Source organism: Hippoglossus hippoglossus, chromosome 14 (genome assembly GCF_009819705.1).
Source record: "Hippoglossus hippoglossus isolate fHipHip1 chromosome 14, fHipHip1.pri, whole genome shotgun sequence".
Lineage (NCBI taxonomy): Eukaryota > Metazoa > Chordata > Actinopteri > Pleuronectiformes > Pleuronectidae > Hippoglossus > Hippoglossus hippoglossus.
In genome coordinates, this window is record NC_047164.1 from 18,568,456 (window position 1) to 18,583,920 (window position 15,465).

The window sequence follows — 15,465 nt, forward strand, 5'->3', positions numbered from 1 at the left end:
GATTTTCTCTTCTGAGAAACAGTAGATCAACAACATAAAAAGTAAAATAATAGAAATACTATATCACATTACATAAACATGTTTCAGCTGATTATATGGTACATATAATAATTTCCACCCTGACTGTCCCTTACCCCAATATGAGAAAAACTCTACATTTACATTCATATACATTTACGGTATATCATTTTCTTTGAGCATCCCATTTATAATATATTTGAGAATTGTGACTTCCACAGTTATTTCTATGATAACATTATTTTTTTAATTCATTGTAAATTAAATTGCCTATATCTTAGACTTCTTCAGTGGGTAAACTTTTTTTTTCAGTCCTGAAAGATTAAACAGCATGTTTAAGATTTTAGATCTTGACATACAGCGCCACCCAATGGTCAGTTTTAAAAATTGTTGAAAGAACTCAAATGAATGGCATTCAGTAGAACACATTTCTCCACCGAGGCCCAAGTGTCCATAAACTCGCTCAAGCTCCACCACATTTCACACTCTTAGATATCTGTCCCCAGAATGTGCCCGATTTTCATCAAGAACCAATAATTGTTCCCTAAGAAATTATAGAAAATATTTTTTTAATCGAATCATTAAATAAGCACAAACAAAAATAATTTCCAGGATCCGCTCCCTGATGCAGATCCATGACAAAATTAGATGAGTTATTTCTTGGCTCATGTTCCATCCTTCCAGTTTCATCAGCAGTTCAATACTTTTTGCATAATCCTGCTGACAAACCATCAAACAGGGGCAAGAACATAACCTAGTTGGTTTGAGGGTTTTTATTATTGAATAAGATGGTGACTGGGACAAATTCCATCTATTCCCAAAAGCTGAGCACTGAGACGATGGAACAGTTGTCTCTGAAGGACAGGACGTACAGGTGTAATCACAGCAGGGCCTGTTGTTCTGTGTGGACGGGGACTCGAGCTTGTTTTAAATAATGATGCTTGACTTGTTTTATCCAGATCCAAATGATCTCGTGCTTTAGTGTCCACATTAAATAAACTAATTTTGAGATATAGAGGTGTAAGGTGCATATGTTAAGTCTTCACAGATTTTGTAGGTTGAATGTTGGTACTTTAATGACAATGAAATGCATTTAGCTCATTAGTACATGTTAGTTTTTGCATAGTTTTTTTTGGGGGGGAGAGGAAAAGGATTTGCGTTGACTGCACTGGATGTGTGTCCTGAGTGTAATATGCCACTTTCTCCTACACGCCCCATGGTTTACACACTTGAAGACGAGGTTGGATCTGTGCCTATAATACATTTTTGTGTGATTATTTGGAAGAAGTTATGTTGTTGGCTGCGCTTTAATATTTCCATTGTAACCATGATGCACTGAGAGTCAACACATTAAAGTGATGGATGCCAGAGTTAACAAAAAAAACACATTTAATATAAATATCCTGCTGTGGATTAGTTACTGACAAATCATATCAATGTTCTACAACAAGAACAGTTTATCTGAGTCTGACTTGAGGTGATCGTGACTCAGAGTAACAGTGATTTTCATTTAACCTTTATACATTTTACCTCTAAAGCATTCAGCAGAGTTTCTTGATTTTTCCATAACAAGTTGGTTTGTTTTGCTCAAACTTCCCACCAGACAGAAGTAGATGAAACACAGGAGGAAAACAGAAGGCGGGTCTGTTTCAGTTCACGGTGGCGTCACTGTACAAACAGGAACCTGTGACTTCCTCCGAATAAATCAGTTGTGCCTCTGCAGAAATCCTCCATGTGCGGGTAGATATTCACAGTGAGTCCTCACAGGCTCGTCCACATGTACACATTCAGTTCTCGCCCACTGAGCCGCTCTTTAACGGCTCACCGCCAATAATATTCAATGGCAGCGGAGAACGCAGCAAAACCTCCACATCCCAGGGCCCCAGCTTTCAGACCAGCTGCAAAACAGAAGAAAACACCCATTAGAAATAAAATACCTTTAATGTATAACATGAGAATTGTAATCAGGCTACATACCACGGAATCCAATCGCTCCTCCTGTTACACAACCGCTGTACACTGCGTTCTTCCAGTCAGATTTACCTCGGTGCTGCAAATCAAGAGCAGACACAAAAAAGAAAGGGAAAAAAAACCATCAGGAAAGAGTGAAGGTTTGTTTGTTTTGGAAATCTACATAGCGTTGTGTAACAGTTCAACACCAGGGGGAGCTGTCACACCATTTTGAGAAAGCAGAGGAGCTCTACAAAAACATCTGTCAGGAAATATGGAAGATGAGGTATTTCCTTAAATAGTTAGTACTTATATAGCTTCAATCCAAATACTGTCAGAGATCTGTTGAAGCAACGCTGTGAAACCAAACTATGATTATTCCTGTGCACTTACACAAACATATAAAACTGCTCTCCAGTCAGTCAAACAACAATTATTAAATACAATTACTAACACCTCCACACAGACTCTATGTGTTTCATTCATTGTTGGTTCCACTTGGAAATACTCTTCCATTTCTACATGTGTTTGCCATTTGTCATCGGGATTGTTCACATTTCTCCTATCGACATAATCAATGTTTCAGCTGTTTTGTGTTATTTTACACATTTGGTACTTTTGGAGCAGTGTTAGAAACCCCCCCCCCCCCCCCATCACACTGAACACACCCACTCATGTAGCTGTGCAACTGTAACAAAGAAACTTCAGAGATAAACAAAGTGTTTACATTCATTTTGAATTTGTTGTTTTGCTACAGAGAACATGGGACATTATGAAGTTTCCTTTATCTAATTTATTTCTTTACTTTAAGCTCCTGCCAGATATTTAATTCTCAACCTCATTCATTTATTCTTTAATATCTAAATCAGATTTAACAGACAACTGATGTGTAGTATCATATTTAAATGATTTTCTTTTTTTTTAAAACCACATTCTAATGACAGTCTTTCATTTCAGTCCTGTTTATAAACTGTGTGTTTATATCCACCACATGATGAAGACACCATGAGGAGCAGCCAGAGTTGGGACTTACTGATTCTATGACGCACTCTGTGCAGGAGAACATGGCGCCCACGATGGCAAAGTTCTTGGCGTAGGACATGCCCCTCTGGCCCATGTCTTTGAGGACTTCTCGAGCTGTCGGAGTTCTCAGGGGGTCTTTAGGATCGAAGCCAACGTTGGTGTCGATGCCGGCAGTGAAAACACCAAAGGCTCCTCCAAGAACAAACCCTGTGGAGAGAACACACACCGACATGAGTGAGGTAATATATAAAAGCACGAGCGAATCTGCAGACTTCAGGAAGACAATATTAGTGTAGTTCAGTCAGACAACTCGTGTTAGAATGTTTATTGCAACAGTAGAACATGTTAGTGTTTGGCGTCAAGGCTCCAACTTAATGACTCCCCCCCGATATGATAACATAGATATGATGGGAGTGATGAGCAAATACTTATAACCCCAGTCGGAGCCTACAGGTGGATGCTGGGGTGGTGGAGGGGCTGAAGGAACTGGCAGCAATAGGGAGTGATAGGAAATGTTCTCTGCTTATATAGACGGCCTAATAGGGTGGGTGTGTATTATGGATTGTGGAGAGGGAGGTATGTCACATGATGTATGTCACATGATGTATGTCACATGATGCATGTACGCTACTCCACTATGACTATCATACCGTTACTGCCTTTGAAGTGACCGGTCATGTTAGTGTAATGTGCAGGAAACCTGGTGGATCGTGTTGGCAGCTGATCGTGGATTATGATAATAAATTTGATTGTTTAGATAAACAATATGTTCACTCACATATATATACTACTGTTGTTAGACACAGTCTTTTCTCATGAATGTTGTAAATATTGTTTTCTTGATGTGCTCTGTTACTGATGAAATCTGTTGCAACTCCGTCCTCTGTGAGGGATCCCTAACTAGTAACTCACTCTGAGGTTTTTAGGATTTTCCCCCTATTAAAAGTTGTTTTGGAGTTTCTTTTACTCACCGTAGTAAAGGGTTAAGGGAAGAGGGAGTCTTGCCTCGTACAGATGCTAATGTGGAGCTTTGAGCCCAGAGCCCACAGCCCAGAATCTATATAACAAATCCTGCATGATGTATACACAAACCTGTATATAATACACCTGTATATAAAGGGTCTATGCAGCTGAGGGGTATTTACCTCCCACACAGGCCAGCACGGACTTGAAGGCGCAGCTCTCCATTCCTCTCTCGATCATCTTCTGCTCGTCGCTCTTCAGCGGCACCGGCAGTCCCCCCATCACCCCGGGGCTCAGCTCCTTCAGCGGCCGCTTGTCCCCGATCAGGTGCTCCAGCATCAGGCTGTACTGGATGGTGTCCAGACCCGGAGCAGCCGGGCCCGGACCTTGTGGGTCGGCGGCGGCAGCAGCAGCGCCCGCAGCTCCCGTGGAGGCGGCCATGTTTCTCAATGACAGAGCCTTACGTAAATGTAGCCCACGCTACGACAAGCGTTTGCAGATTCGTCACATTTCTAAAGCCTGAGTACAGAAATAACCAAAATAGAAATAAATATAATTATACGAATGAACAGTAAAACCGGAAAATATATGTATGAATTTTAATATTACTATTCTTATGTTCCAATGAAGTGTTTTATTAAAATTATTGTCAGTACATTCGACACAACGTGAACACGTGATTAAGACAGCCAATGATCCGGACCCTCCACTAATGCGTGTGATTCAAACTTTAACTTGTTTTAATATTTAACATTTTTTAACTCCAGTTGTTGGCGATAGTAATAATAACACTGATGGGGATGATGAGGATAACAATAATAATAATAATAATAATAATAATAATACCACTACTACTACTTATAATAATAATGAGGAAAATAATAATAATGATAATAACAACATCAATAATGATAAGAATAATAACAATAATAACATTGATGATAATAATATTTATAATAATAATAACAACATTGATAAGAATAATCACAATGATAATAATGAGGATGATAATAATAATAATGAGGAGAAAAATAACAGAAATAATAAAAATTATAATATTGATGATAATATAATAATAATAATCAATATGGTGTACATTAATGAGTATTTATAAGTAAATAAATATAACAAACCACTCTCAGTCCTGTAATGCATGCCACATTCGTGCAGCTTAACTCTGTGTATATTTGTGGCAGATGTGTTACAGATGTGTTTCCATCCCGTTTAAATAAAGGGAACAACCAAATATGACTAAAGATAGTCCTAAACTCCATGAACTCTCGCCTGTCATTAAAAAAAAAAAAGACTACGTTTCCCAGGATTCACCTCGAGCACTGCGCCAAAACAGCTCGCTGCTGCGCGCGCTCCACCTACCGGCGCCAGCGCGGCACGAGCCGTCGGTGGCGCCGTCAGGAGTCGCGCGCGCGTCTGTGGCGGCAGCAGCAGCAGTAGCAGCAGCAGCATCCCGATGAGAGGAGACACCGCGGACACAGCGGACAGGTGAGAGCCGCTGATATCCTCATTTATACCGACACCTCACACGACTCGAGTCGCTTTGTAACGTCCACTGCGTCCGGTTGTGTCAACTTCCCCGCCAGTGCGTCTCTGCTGTGGGTTTAAATGAAGTAACGTGTGTGTGTGTGTGAGAGAGAGAGTCGCGCGGGACGTGTTGTTGTGTTGTCGCCAGACCGATGACAGCACGTTAGCAGCTGACAGTAACAAGTCCCCTCGCGCGCATTGTGCCTTTAATTTAATGACTAATCATTGTGGAGCAGGGTGTTTTTTAACCTGAGGACGTGTTAACTTCATGTGTCACCGTACGACTATGATGTCGGGCGACATATTTCACATTTCACGTGGCTCCATCCTTGTTTTTTTTCTTCTCATTTTGCTAACGTTGCACCATTCCTATAGTCGTGAGTTCGATCCCTGCTCTCGACCTGCCTCGGAAACATCCCTGTCACTGGCGCACTTCTTACTGCACCATGTCATGAGTCAGATCCGACAGAGATGGAGTTTTCTTACTGAAGCCTGGTATAACCTGTGATCGTTCTCCAGTGTGGAGGAAGATACTGCAACTCAATCAAAGCTGTGCTCAGGATGCTAAAAATACTGAGTCTCCTCAGTGCAGCTCCCACCATCCTTACAAAAAACCCAAAAGTATGTTAAATACACATGTTTTCAGTTTATATGGATGAGGGAGAGTTTATTATTTATTTATATGTTAAATGGTTTCCACTTATCTTAATCCTAATCATTAATCTTTCATTAATCTCCATTAATATTCTCATTGGACGTTGCAGCCCAGCTCTAAACTTCTGTCTTAAATGTATTCTATCTTTAAAGGATGTCAGTCATTAAAATGTTTAATCACCAGTCTTTATGTGCCGTAGCTAAACTCTGTGTAACCTGCAGCTTCTGACAGAAGCCTGTGCTGACAGATGAAGTTCTAACTGTATTTACCACATTAGCCCCACAGCGTTGGCTCCCTGTGTTTTTATGTGCATTTCACACTTTGCTGCTGTCGGCTTTGGCAGCAAAAAATGTGAAATTTGGAACCTTTTCAGTGCACGGCAAGCGTTTTTTTTTTCTTCTCACAGGCCCACCTCAGTGCGCTGCAAGTGGTTTCTCTTCACATGATCCGCTCGCCATTTGTTCCTCATTAGATCAGTGCCATGTGAAGCAGTGGAACAAAGTGTTGCTGTGTTAGTTATCAGTAGAGGTTTGTTCTCTCTGTCTTAAATAGGTCCGTAAATGCTTCAATATGGCAAACTAGCATCCTGACTAAGCTACTGTGTGTGTCGTTCTTTTCTTACCATAAAATCTTTACTTGTATACTGAAAAAGTGAAGTCAGGGGTAGAGAAATTACTTAATCTTTGAACACATGCAATCAGTGTTTCAGAAACACTCGCTTGAATAATAAACCATTGCTATTTTGGCCATGTATCGCTGTGGCTCATAATTGGATGTGACAAAAGGGAAAGCTTTAAAAATAATCTAATTGCAGAGCTAATGTTGTGTTTAGAGAGGAAACCAGACTTTCAGTGGTACACGGTTCCTTCCTGAAAAACCAAATGTGCAACAAATGACAGCTTTCACTTTCGTCTGATCCCTTTGATTATGCCAGTAGTTCAAATACGAGCAGTGCTCCAGTCATTTATGATGCAGTCAATGTGCATGTCGTTTGTAGGTAATTACAGCCTTTGTTTTTTTTCCTCATGGTTAAACTCAGGCCTCTGTGCTCTGTGCGGGACATGCTGTGCTACACAGTTCCACATTTTGTGCTGGATCTCCGGAACCGATCGGATTGCCAAATTTACAATTAGTCTGTAAGCCGTTTCCAGATATGATCTCCGGAGAATGTCCGCACAACTGCTGTTCACACATGAACAACACAGCAGGAGATTCCCCGTTCCGATGTATTCACAACAACACAGACATCTCCTGAGTGTTCAGGTGAGGGGTGGTGCAGGAAGCAGGACATGACGTATTAATTCCGCTGCAGAGATCCGTTGATTTTGTCGACGGCACATCAGCACCGGCGTCAGCCCATATCGCCTAAAGCTCCCTTGACAGCTTCGTCAGTGTCTTCTACATGAATGGCACTGCTTCTTTTTGTTGTTTTAATGTTGCTTATTAAATGGGTCTCTCGTATGTTGAAAACGTCATTAACACGCCCACTCGCTCACTGTGAATCAGTGGGTTTTGAGGTCTGGGTGGAGAAACTCTCACTTGGACATTTGCATTCTCACATACAGCCCCTCTGCATAATTTGAGGAGATTATCCAGAGTTCAGTGCTTGTCTTAGAGCAGCTTTAGAGTTTATTATTGATTACTTGGCTTGTGTGTTAGCCACTGATGGAGGAACACGCACAAACAAACACTCTTACCTGGAGCCACACTGTTTGTCCTTGTAGAGCCCGGAGCAATGAATCTCCCTTGTTTTTCTTTTTCCTATAGCTGTGTTCATCCTCTGTTCAACTCATTATCCAGGCAGTTAGTCATTGGCTTTCATAGCCAAGGGTTATGTGGGGAGAACCCATGGCTTGTTGTACAGTGGCAGTATCGCTTGTTTTATCTTGACAGAAAGTGATTACCGGTGATCCTCCTGACAGCTGAAGAATTTAAATGTATGTATGTGAATGTGACATTGGAAAGAGAATTCTCCTCTCAGTCCCACATACTCAGGTACAGTATATGCCCTCTAAGTGTTGGTGTTCTAAATTTACTTATGGTAACTACATTACTAAGGGACACTTAGGGATGTCCTGGAGTCCTTCATCTGCTGCTATAGCGGACATATGAAATGACTCAGGGTGGGGGGTGGGGTAACATTTGGAATGACCTTATCCAGCTGTGGTAAGAACGGTGAAAGACTGTACTGCAGGGATGTGGTGTTGTGCTGTATTACTTCACATTCTCTGATGCTGAATTCACTGCCTAGTAATTCCACTACTCTATGGAAGGATATTCCATTATAATAAGGACCTGTGAGACATGAGTCTGGGTTTGATTATGTAACCCTCGGCCGTCCTCCTGAACCTGATGCTGATCCTGTCGGTGCTGAATTCATCAAGACCATTAGTTGCTGTGTAGTGTCAGCCGTTAATGAGCTGTCAGTCAATGTAGATGGACTGGCGACCTATCCAGGGTGTACCCGTCTCTTGTCCAATGTCAGCTGGGATTAACTCCACCTCCCTGCACGACCCACAAAGGACAAATGTTATAGATAATGGATGGATTTACAAATAGCCTCATTTATAAAGTAGTTCTATTATGAAATTTATTACTTTGTTGATTAAAAAATGATTTTCAAGGTAAACATCAGGTTAAGCCATTTGGTCACTCCCTTTTTAATCATCACACTTTTAGGCCACACTGTCACAGATGCCAATGTCAAAATCCCCCCAAACAGTTTAGGATCTGATACACATAGTTCCATAGGTTTCTAATATGACCAAATCAGAATGAAAAGTTCATGTGACCCTACTAGAAATCAACTGTTAATCCAAGATGTTGCTTACTGTTCAAGTTCAGCGTTTTCCTTACCGTTGCCGGACACATCAACAGGACCCTCATCCTCTAAGAAAACAAATATTAAAGAGTTTATAAAACAAAATTTAATTCATGTTATTTACCTTATTTATTCTTTTATTTCCGCTCCGTTTGAGAGTCTCTCATTCATTTAGCTGTCATTTACAGTGCAGTGGAAACTTAGAAGACAGACTTGTTATCTTTCCTCGGGAGGCGAGGCCTGGTCTGCATACAGATGGAGTAGCATGTCATTTACTGCAGTGGAGGAGGCTTTAATTGAGGAGATAAGGGGAAATTAACTGATTACCACTGGACTGAGAACTGGTGCGAGGTTTAGTCAGTAAATAGGCAACCGCAGGCCAGACTCCTCTGGTTTGTGGTTCCTCGATGGTGGGAGAAGCTACCAAATGCTATCGGATCAGTGGCGTCTTGAGGACTCATCTCCTCTGAGAGCACCTCCTCTCCTGACACCCCCTAACGTATTTATCTCATCTCCTACACGTTGTCTTATTGGACAGATTTAGCACTTACTACTTACTTCAAGGTCTCCATTGTACTGACGCTTCAGTGGTGCACCTCAGATGCAAGTCACTTTAGATAAAAGCATGTCCCAAATGATATATTTATGTTATAAATATAAATAGAAGTGTCCTTATTTCTGACAGAATGTGAAGCTGCTCAGCTAGCTGGTTGCAGCCCAATTCTGTGTGATATTTAAACTAAATATAAACTCAGTACTGCCAGAGGCCAGGGTGGCTCCCTGTCTCCACATCTACCATCGACATTGCTTTCTGTCTGCGAGGTGTATAAGTTAGCTGTGAAGGAAGGCAGCTCCAAGCATCTTTTTCCTGAGGCTCTGCTTTTAATTCAAACACCGTCCAGGAAATGGACCACATACTTGACAAGCATCACAATCTAACCCACTAGCTTCAAGGAATGCTGCTGCTTCTCTAAATGGGTCATCTGGGCCCACTTCTGAAGCAAAGCTGAGATATGATCACACTTCTCTTTTGCCTCCTCCGTAGCCTGTGAGCAGCAGCGACAACCTGCAGTGAAGTGGGATGTGCGAGTCAAGAATAAATAGATGATGTGATATTATTATCATCCCTTCCAGGTGAACAGGACAAGCGGGTTTACAGCTGTGACGTTCGGCGTGTGTGGGGAGTGTGGTTTAAGTATTTGCTCGGTAGCTGAAAGCTGTTTGACCCATTGTAATCTCCTCTGGTCTCTCTTCACACAAGTTAAACACACCCACAGTGCACATCAGGTGGTTATTATGCCACAAGTCTGTTGCAAACTCAGAGGACATAGGGAGGGGAAAGCTCCTCTTGGGTTGGACAGTAATTCTGCTCAATGGCTCTTACACTAAAATGTTCCGTTGTGGAAAAACACTGAGCTCTGTTGTCTTTTTTTATTCCCTCACGGTTCTCATGGACGCTATGCTAGTGTTTCTATGGAATCCGCCCACTCATACCAGACAGGAAAGCAGCTGAGGACTCTGCAACGTGGCTCTGACTGCCTGTTTATTAGACAAGAACTTTGACACCATCCGAGCAGGAAGTTGGTCTCTCGAGGGAGCGCAGCTCTGAGAAAGATGAAACGGAGGATGAAGTAGATGAAATATGCATGAAGACTGTATCCATATACTACTTTAGGCCTGGTGAAAACAAAATAGAGATTTTTTTTTAGGGGGTAAGGCATGTCTCTGACTGCATTCAGCACATCATTCATTCTTTTTTTGAATGGGGACAAATAGATCTGGATGTGGATTCTTAATTCCAAGTTTTTTTTAATCTTATTTATATCCATTAAGTTAATAAATTCCACACATAGCATATATCACCAACAGCAGAAAAGTTAACAGGGGCATTTATCTTGAGAGGACTGATCACTGTAGAGTGTGTGCATTGGTCTGTAATCCATGAATAAGGACTTTTAAAAGTTAAATTCAAGTACACAATATAATGAAAATAGCTGTGAATATTGTGTCAATAATCAGATGTTAAGTGGGAACTTTTTATTCCTTCTCCTACCTCTTGGCCATGATACATCAAATTTAATGAGCCTAGCAAACACTTGTTATTTTGAAAGTTTGGTAATTATTGCTAAGTGGGCCCAAACCCTTGCCAAACAATCTATCGATCTACGTCTTGATCAGGAAATCAACAACTCAGCACTTTCTCCCACTGACTCTTTTTTCTTCTCATCTCTTCTTGAACTCAAAGATGCTGATTTAAGAACCACCTCTTATCTGTTGACTATTTCATAATCGGATGCTGAGGAGGAGTTTTTCTGTGTTTTTATTTATAAATTATAAAATCATTCTTGAAGGCTTGTTAGGGCTCTTGATTGACTCTTTCCAGCAATATTTCAAATCAGTGGCACTGTGTACAAAGGCGCAGTTAGCATGGTAGCTTATAGCCTCAAACAAAATGTATGTGCAAACCTACATAGTACAGTACATACCACTTTTGAGGTGTTGAATCTTGGCTGGATGTTCAGGTTCTTTAACAATTTAAGTAGTGTTTGCACAGCTATTCTAGTTTGTTTAGCATATTGGTTGTGATCATAACTCTCGCTTGCTGCTGTGACTGCACAAAATGTCACACATTTACAGGTGTGTGTGTGTGTGTGCGTGTGCGTGTGTGTACTTGAGAATCAGTTTGACTGTAAGACCTTTGGGAGTAAGGGTATTTTGGAAAAGTGAGGACATTCTGGCCCTCACAACCTCACAGGGCCTTTAGAGGGTTAAAACTTGGTTTTAGGGTTGGGGTTAGGGTCGGTCTTAGGTTAAGATTAGATTAAGGGCCCATGGAATACACTATGTCAATGAGTGTCTGTATTAACATGACATGACAAAATGTGGCCATGCAGACACTTACAAAAGCAAATGAGGCAGTTTTGAGGCCTTCGGCATGTACAGATCTTGTCACATACTGTACATGCAAGAGGATCAAAATGAAGGCCCACTACACAAATGTGAGTTGTCAGTATTTTGTTTAACTCATGTTTCGTTGCATCCCAGTTCAATCAATCCTGTCCACTGTAAGACATTAGGTAAAACTACTGACCATCTTATGATTTGATTAATGTAGTGTAGACAACTGAGAACTCATGGTTCATGGAACAAGTTCATTGACATTGTGTCTGGTGTGATCCTACGGTCTCTAGTTTTATGTGAAACAAGCCTGTAACTTCCTTGATGCAGCTTTTAGGGAAAAGGGTTTGCGTCTTGTTGTGGACGAGTTTCAGGTCCCTCCAGACTAAAGGGGGAACCGAGAAGGAGAACAGAGACCGTCTCACAGCATGAGATGCAGACTACTCCCACCCTCTTCCTGTTTCACTTCAGCTGAGATAATGAGTTTTCACACTGCACTTTCTTAGACCCAGGTGTTGTACAGATGCGTCAGAGCTGCCAACGTGGTGAAGCCCATTTCATTTCGCCCATTTAAGCGCACATGTTGCTCTCACTTCCTACTGCCATACTACTGATATAGTAACAGAAATCTATTCCGGCTCTCTTGAAGGGGATGTTCACATGTTCAGCTGTTATTATGGCCTGTAACAGAGATCAGTAACAGTAGCAACACATCAACAGCAAGAAAAACACACATATAATCTCTGCTTTCATTTGTGAGAAGCTTATTTCCTATGTGCTAACACTGTCATCAGTATCATGTTAACCTTGTCATTTATGGTTCTGGTTAAATTAGAGTCTGACCAATATGAATTTTAGTGAGTAACATTTGAGTGTAGTTTATTTTATTCTAGATTAAATTACACTAGTAATAGCTAATTAAATTATTGTATCATACTATAAACAGTTTCAGCAGCTGCTATAATATCACTTTTATTTTTCTTAAAAAATCCTTTTTTAAGTTTTGCTTGACTTTTACCTCGACCGTTGATCTATTTTGAATTATGAAAATGGGTAATGCCAATTTTCTCTTACTTCCTTTTTAAAGTTACCATCACCATCTCATCCTTAACACCATAGTACTGCAGCTCAGTGAAATCACAGCTTATTGACACTCACAGTTACAATCTGTTATTCTGTTATTGTTGGACAATAAAAAACAAAACCGCTTTAAGTTTGAATCTTTTTGTATTTTGTCAAATAGTTTTGCAGTCTCGAAAATGGGAAACAATTATTTATTTATATTTAATTGTATCATTGTTTTTATGAGGACAAGTAGACATCACAGAGTAGTGCTACATATCACACCAACAGTAAAAAGTATAGATTGGAGCAAAGCCTTCATGTCCTCATTTGTCCTTATCTCAAATATATATTTCCTTATCTAAAACTTGTTCAGATTTTTCTGACTTGACTTTGAATTTGTTATTCTATTGCCTCTTTACAATATACTCAGATTTCGTCAACATTTGTTTAAATGTTAAAGATGTATAATGAAACAATAGGCTCAATTTAAAGTGATCATGGCAGATTTGAGTCGTATTTATAGCCACACACTCTGCTGAATAACCGTCATTTCCCATTTAGCATTTGTTCTCATATCCTGTGTAAATGTGTTGTGTCTGTGTGGAGAGTCTGAGTCAGTCAGTGCTGTTTCCTGTGGACAGAGGAAGGGAAAAGACAGAGAATCCAGATGCAGGAGCTGCTCAAGAGCCTGCTGAGGGTTTTTCACCCCTGAGACCTATCTCACCTCATCCAGCCACATACAGGCTTTATGTTCCATCATTATTTATTAATGATTGGCCTGTTTCACACTGTAGAGGCCTGCTGTTTCCCAATTCACCATTTCTGTGTTTGTTTTTAATTTATGTATAAGGTCTTGGCAGTTTGGAAGCTTATTCCTGTTGGAAACGTCTTAGAAATGTCCTCATACATAAGTTGTCTATTTTTATGGCTGAGAAATTTTCAGTATGCTGGTAATTACTGGTCTGTCATTGCGGTGCTTGTGAGTAATTGAGGTGGACATGAAGTCAAGTGGCTCTTTGCTTTTCCTCCAAGTACATGTTCTATATTGGGATACCTTGGACCGTTATTGTTCTTTGAAACATTATCCATTTACCAGTTGAAAAGTGAGTTATTCATTTATTTGTTTGTTGCACTGTTGAGTCCTCTGGGCACCTGTATGGAGTTGGACGTGTTCAGATCAGCTGGTGACACCAAGCTGTATGAAATTAAGCAAAAGGCTCTATTGCCTGAAAGCAACAGTTATTTTACATATCATGGTAACTCATTTCTAGTAATTCTATAGTATTATGCCTTTTTCTTCTCGAATCACAATGAGGTTGACCTTTATTTTTGTTGGGAAATATTTTGACAGATCAAAAGATGACAGTTTCCAGAGGAATATTACAGACACAAAAGTTTGTACAGTTAACCTTTGTGGTCCCAAGATACTTAAGTTTCATCTAGCATCAACCTCACAGGGGTGAAAAGTAATTTAATGTGCTAGTGAACAAATATTGTGTGTTTTGTTGAAATTTACACATTAAACAAACATTTTGGAACATTAACCATTTTTCGGGCTCACCACATCCTGTCAGGTGTGTTTACCCAGCAGCTGACAGTAATCGATAATAAATAAAATACCTTTTTGTTTACTATATCTCTTCAGATGGCTTCCATAGTCATCTTAGTGACGAGTTGTACTGGATGTTACCACAGGCAGTGAATAAAGACAGGAGTGGTGCAGTGTTTTGACAGCATTTACCAAGGCTGCAATCAACAGAGGTAGTGTTCTTCAGGGGGAAACATCACAGAATCTACACAGTCCAAAACATGTAGCACTCACAATCTTTATCTCTATCTGCAGCAGTGTGAAACAGAGTGCAGCCTAAAAAGGTTTTCTAAACCCTTTCGAAGCGCCCTTTTAAAAAGAAGTATTTGTGGTGGTGCAGGGGTGTGGCCGGACTAAGTTCCTCAGTTTACCACTTGCCACAAACTGAAGCTTGTTTCATCGCAGTCCAGAGCGCGGTATGATCTCTACCCACACGCTTTATAGCCCTGACATGCTGTACGTTTGTTGGAATTAGATTGAAATTAGACCAGCATGGGAGAGCACACAATGGAGACCCCTACACAAATGATCCACCCTCGCGTTAAGAAGTGTGTCTGACGGACAAAGACGGGCTTTGTCAGTGGCGGTAGCTGCCAAAACAGCCTACAGGTCATTTTGAAATAAACAACTCATTTTAAATGTCATAAATCGTTTTTTATTCTTTTTTGTCAGAATGAATCAGACAAGATTCATATGATGTAGTTTCACTGAAACAGCACAAGAATTTGCTTCATGTGGTTTTAAATTTAAGACTACAATGGAACCATTATGTGTTGAACCAGACACACACACACACACACACACACACACACACACACACACACACACACACACACACACACACACACACACACACACACACACACACACACACACACACACACACACACACATGGTCCCAGGTTAAATCAAAGTGCAAACCACTGTGCTGTGAACAAAGTGCAG

At 40.6% G+C, this 15,465-nt stretch overlaps 2 protein-coding genes across 4 annotated transcripts in view; one reads left to right on the plus strand and one right to left on the minus strand.

The window, feature by feature from the left end:
* Positions 1-1,495: 1,495 nt before the first annotated feature.
* On the minus strand, positions 1,496-4,452 carry timm22 (translocase of inner mitochondrial membrane 22 homolog (yeast)). Its single transcript, XM_034606108.1, has 4 exons — positions 4,137-4,452; positions 3,002-3,198; positions 1,996-2,068; positions 1,496-1,916 (listed from the first exon to the last, which is right to left on the minus strand). Exons 1-4 carry the CDS (start codon positions 4,393-4,395, stop codon positions 1,840-1,842), a joined length of 606 nt encoding a protein of 201 aa, XP_034461999.1. The 5' UTR covers positions 4,396-4,452; the 3' UTR covers positions 1,496-1,839.
* An 863-nt stretch (positions 4,453-5,315) lies between these two features.
* The window catches only part of specc1 (sperm antigen with calponin homology and coiled-coil domains 1), a 69,062-nt gene continuing 58,912 nt past the window's right edge, over positions 5,316-15,465 (plus strand). For all 3 annotated transcript variants that reach the window (XR_004616009.1, XM_034606032.1, XM_034606036.1), the window contains exon 1: positions 5,316-5,454. The gene's annotated coding sequence lies outside the window, so the exon portion shown is untranslated. The remainder of the gene's footprint in view (positions 5,455-15,465) is intronic.

Excerpts from the sequence above, each read along its gene's own strand:
- timm22 (XM_034606108.1), bottom strand. The coding sequence starts at position 4,395 with ATGGCCGCCTCCACGGGAGCTGCGGGCGCTGCTGCTGCCGCCGCCGAC. Across the intron at positions 3,199-4,136 it reads CGTGCTGGCCTGTGTGGGAG|GGTTTGTTCTTGGAGGAGCC; the intron begins GTAAATACCCCT and ends TTCTCTCCACAG. Across the intron at positions 2,069-3,001 it reads CAGAGTGCGTCATAGAATCA|CACCGAGGTAAATCTGACTG; the intron begins GTAAGTCCCAAC and ends CTTGATTTGCAG.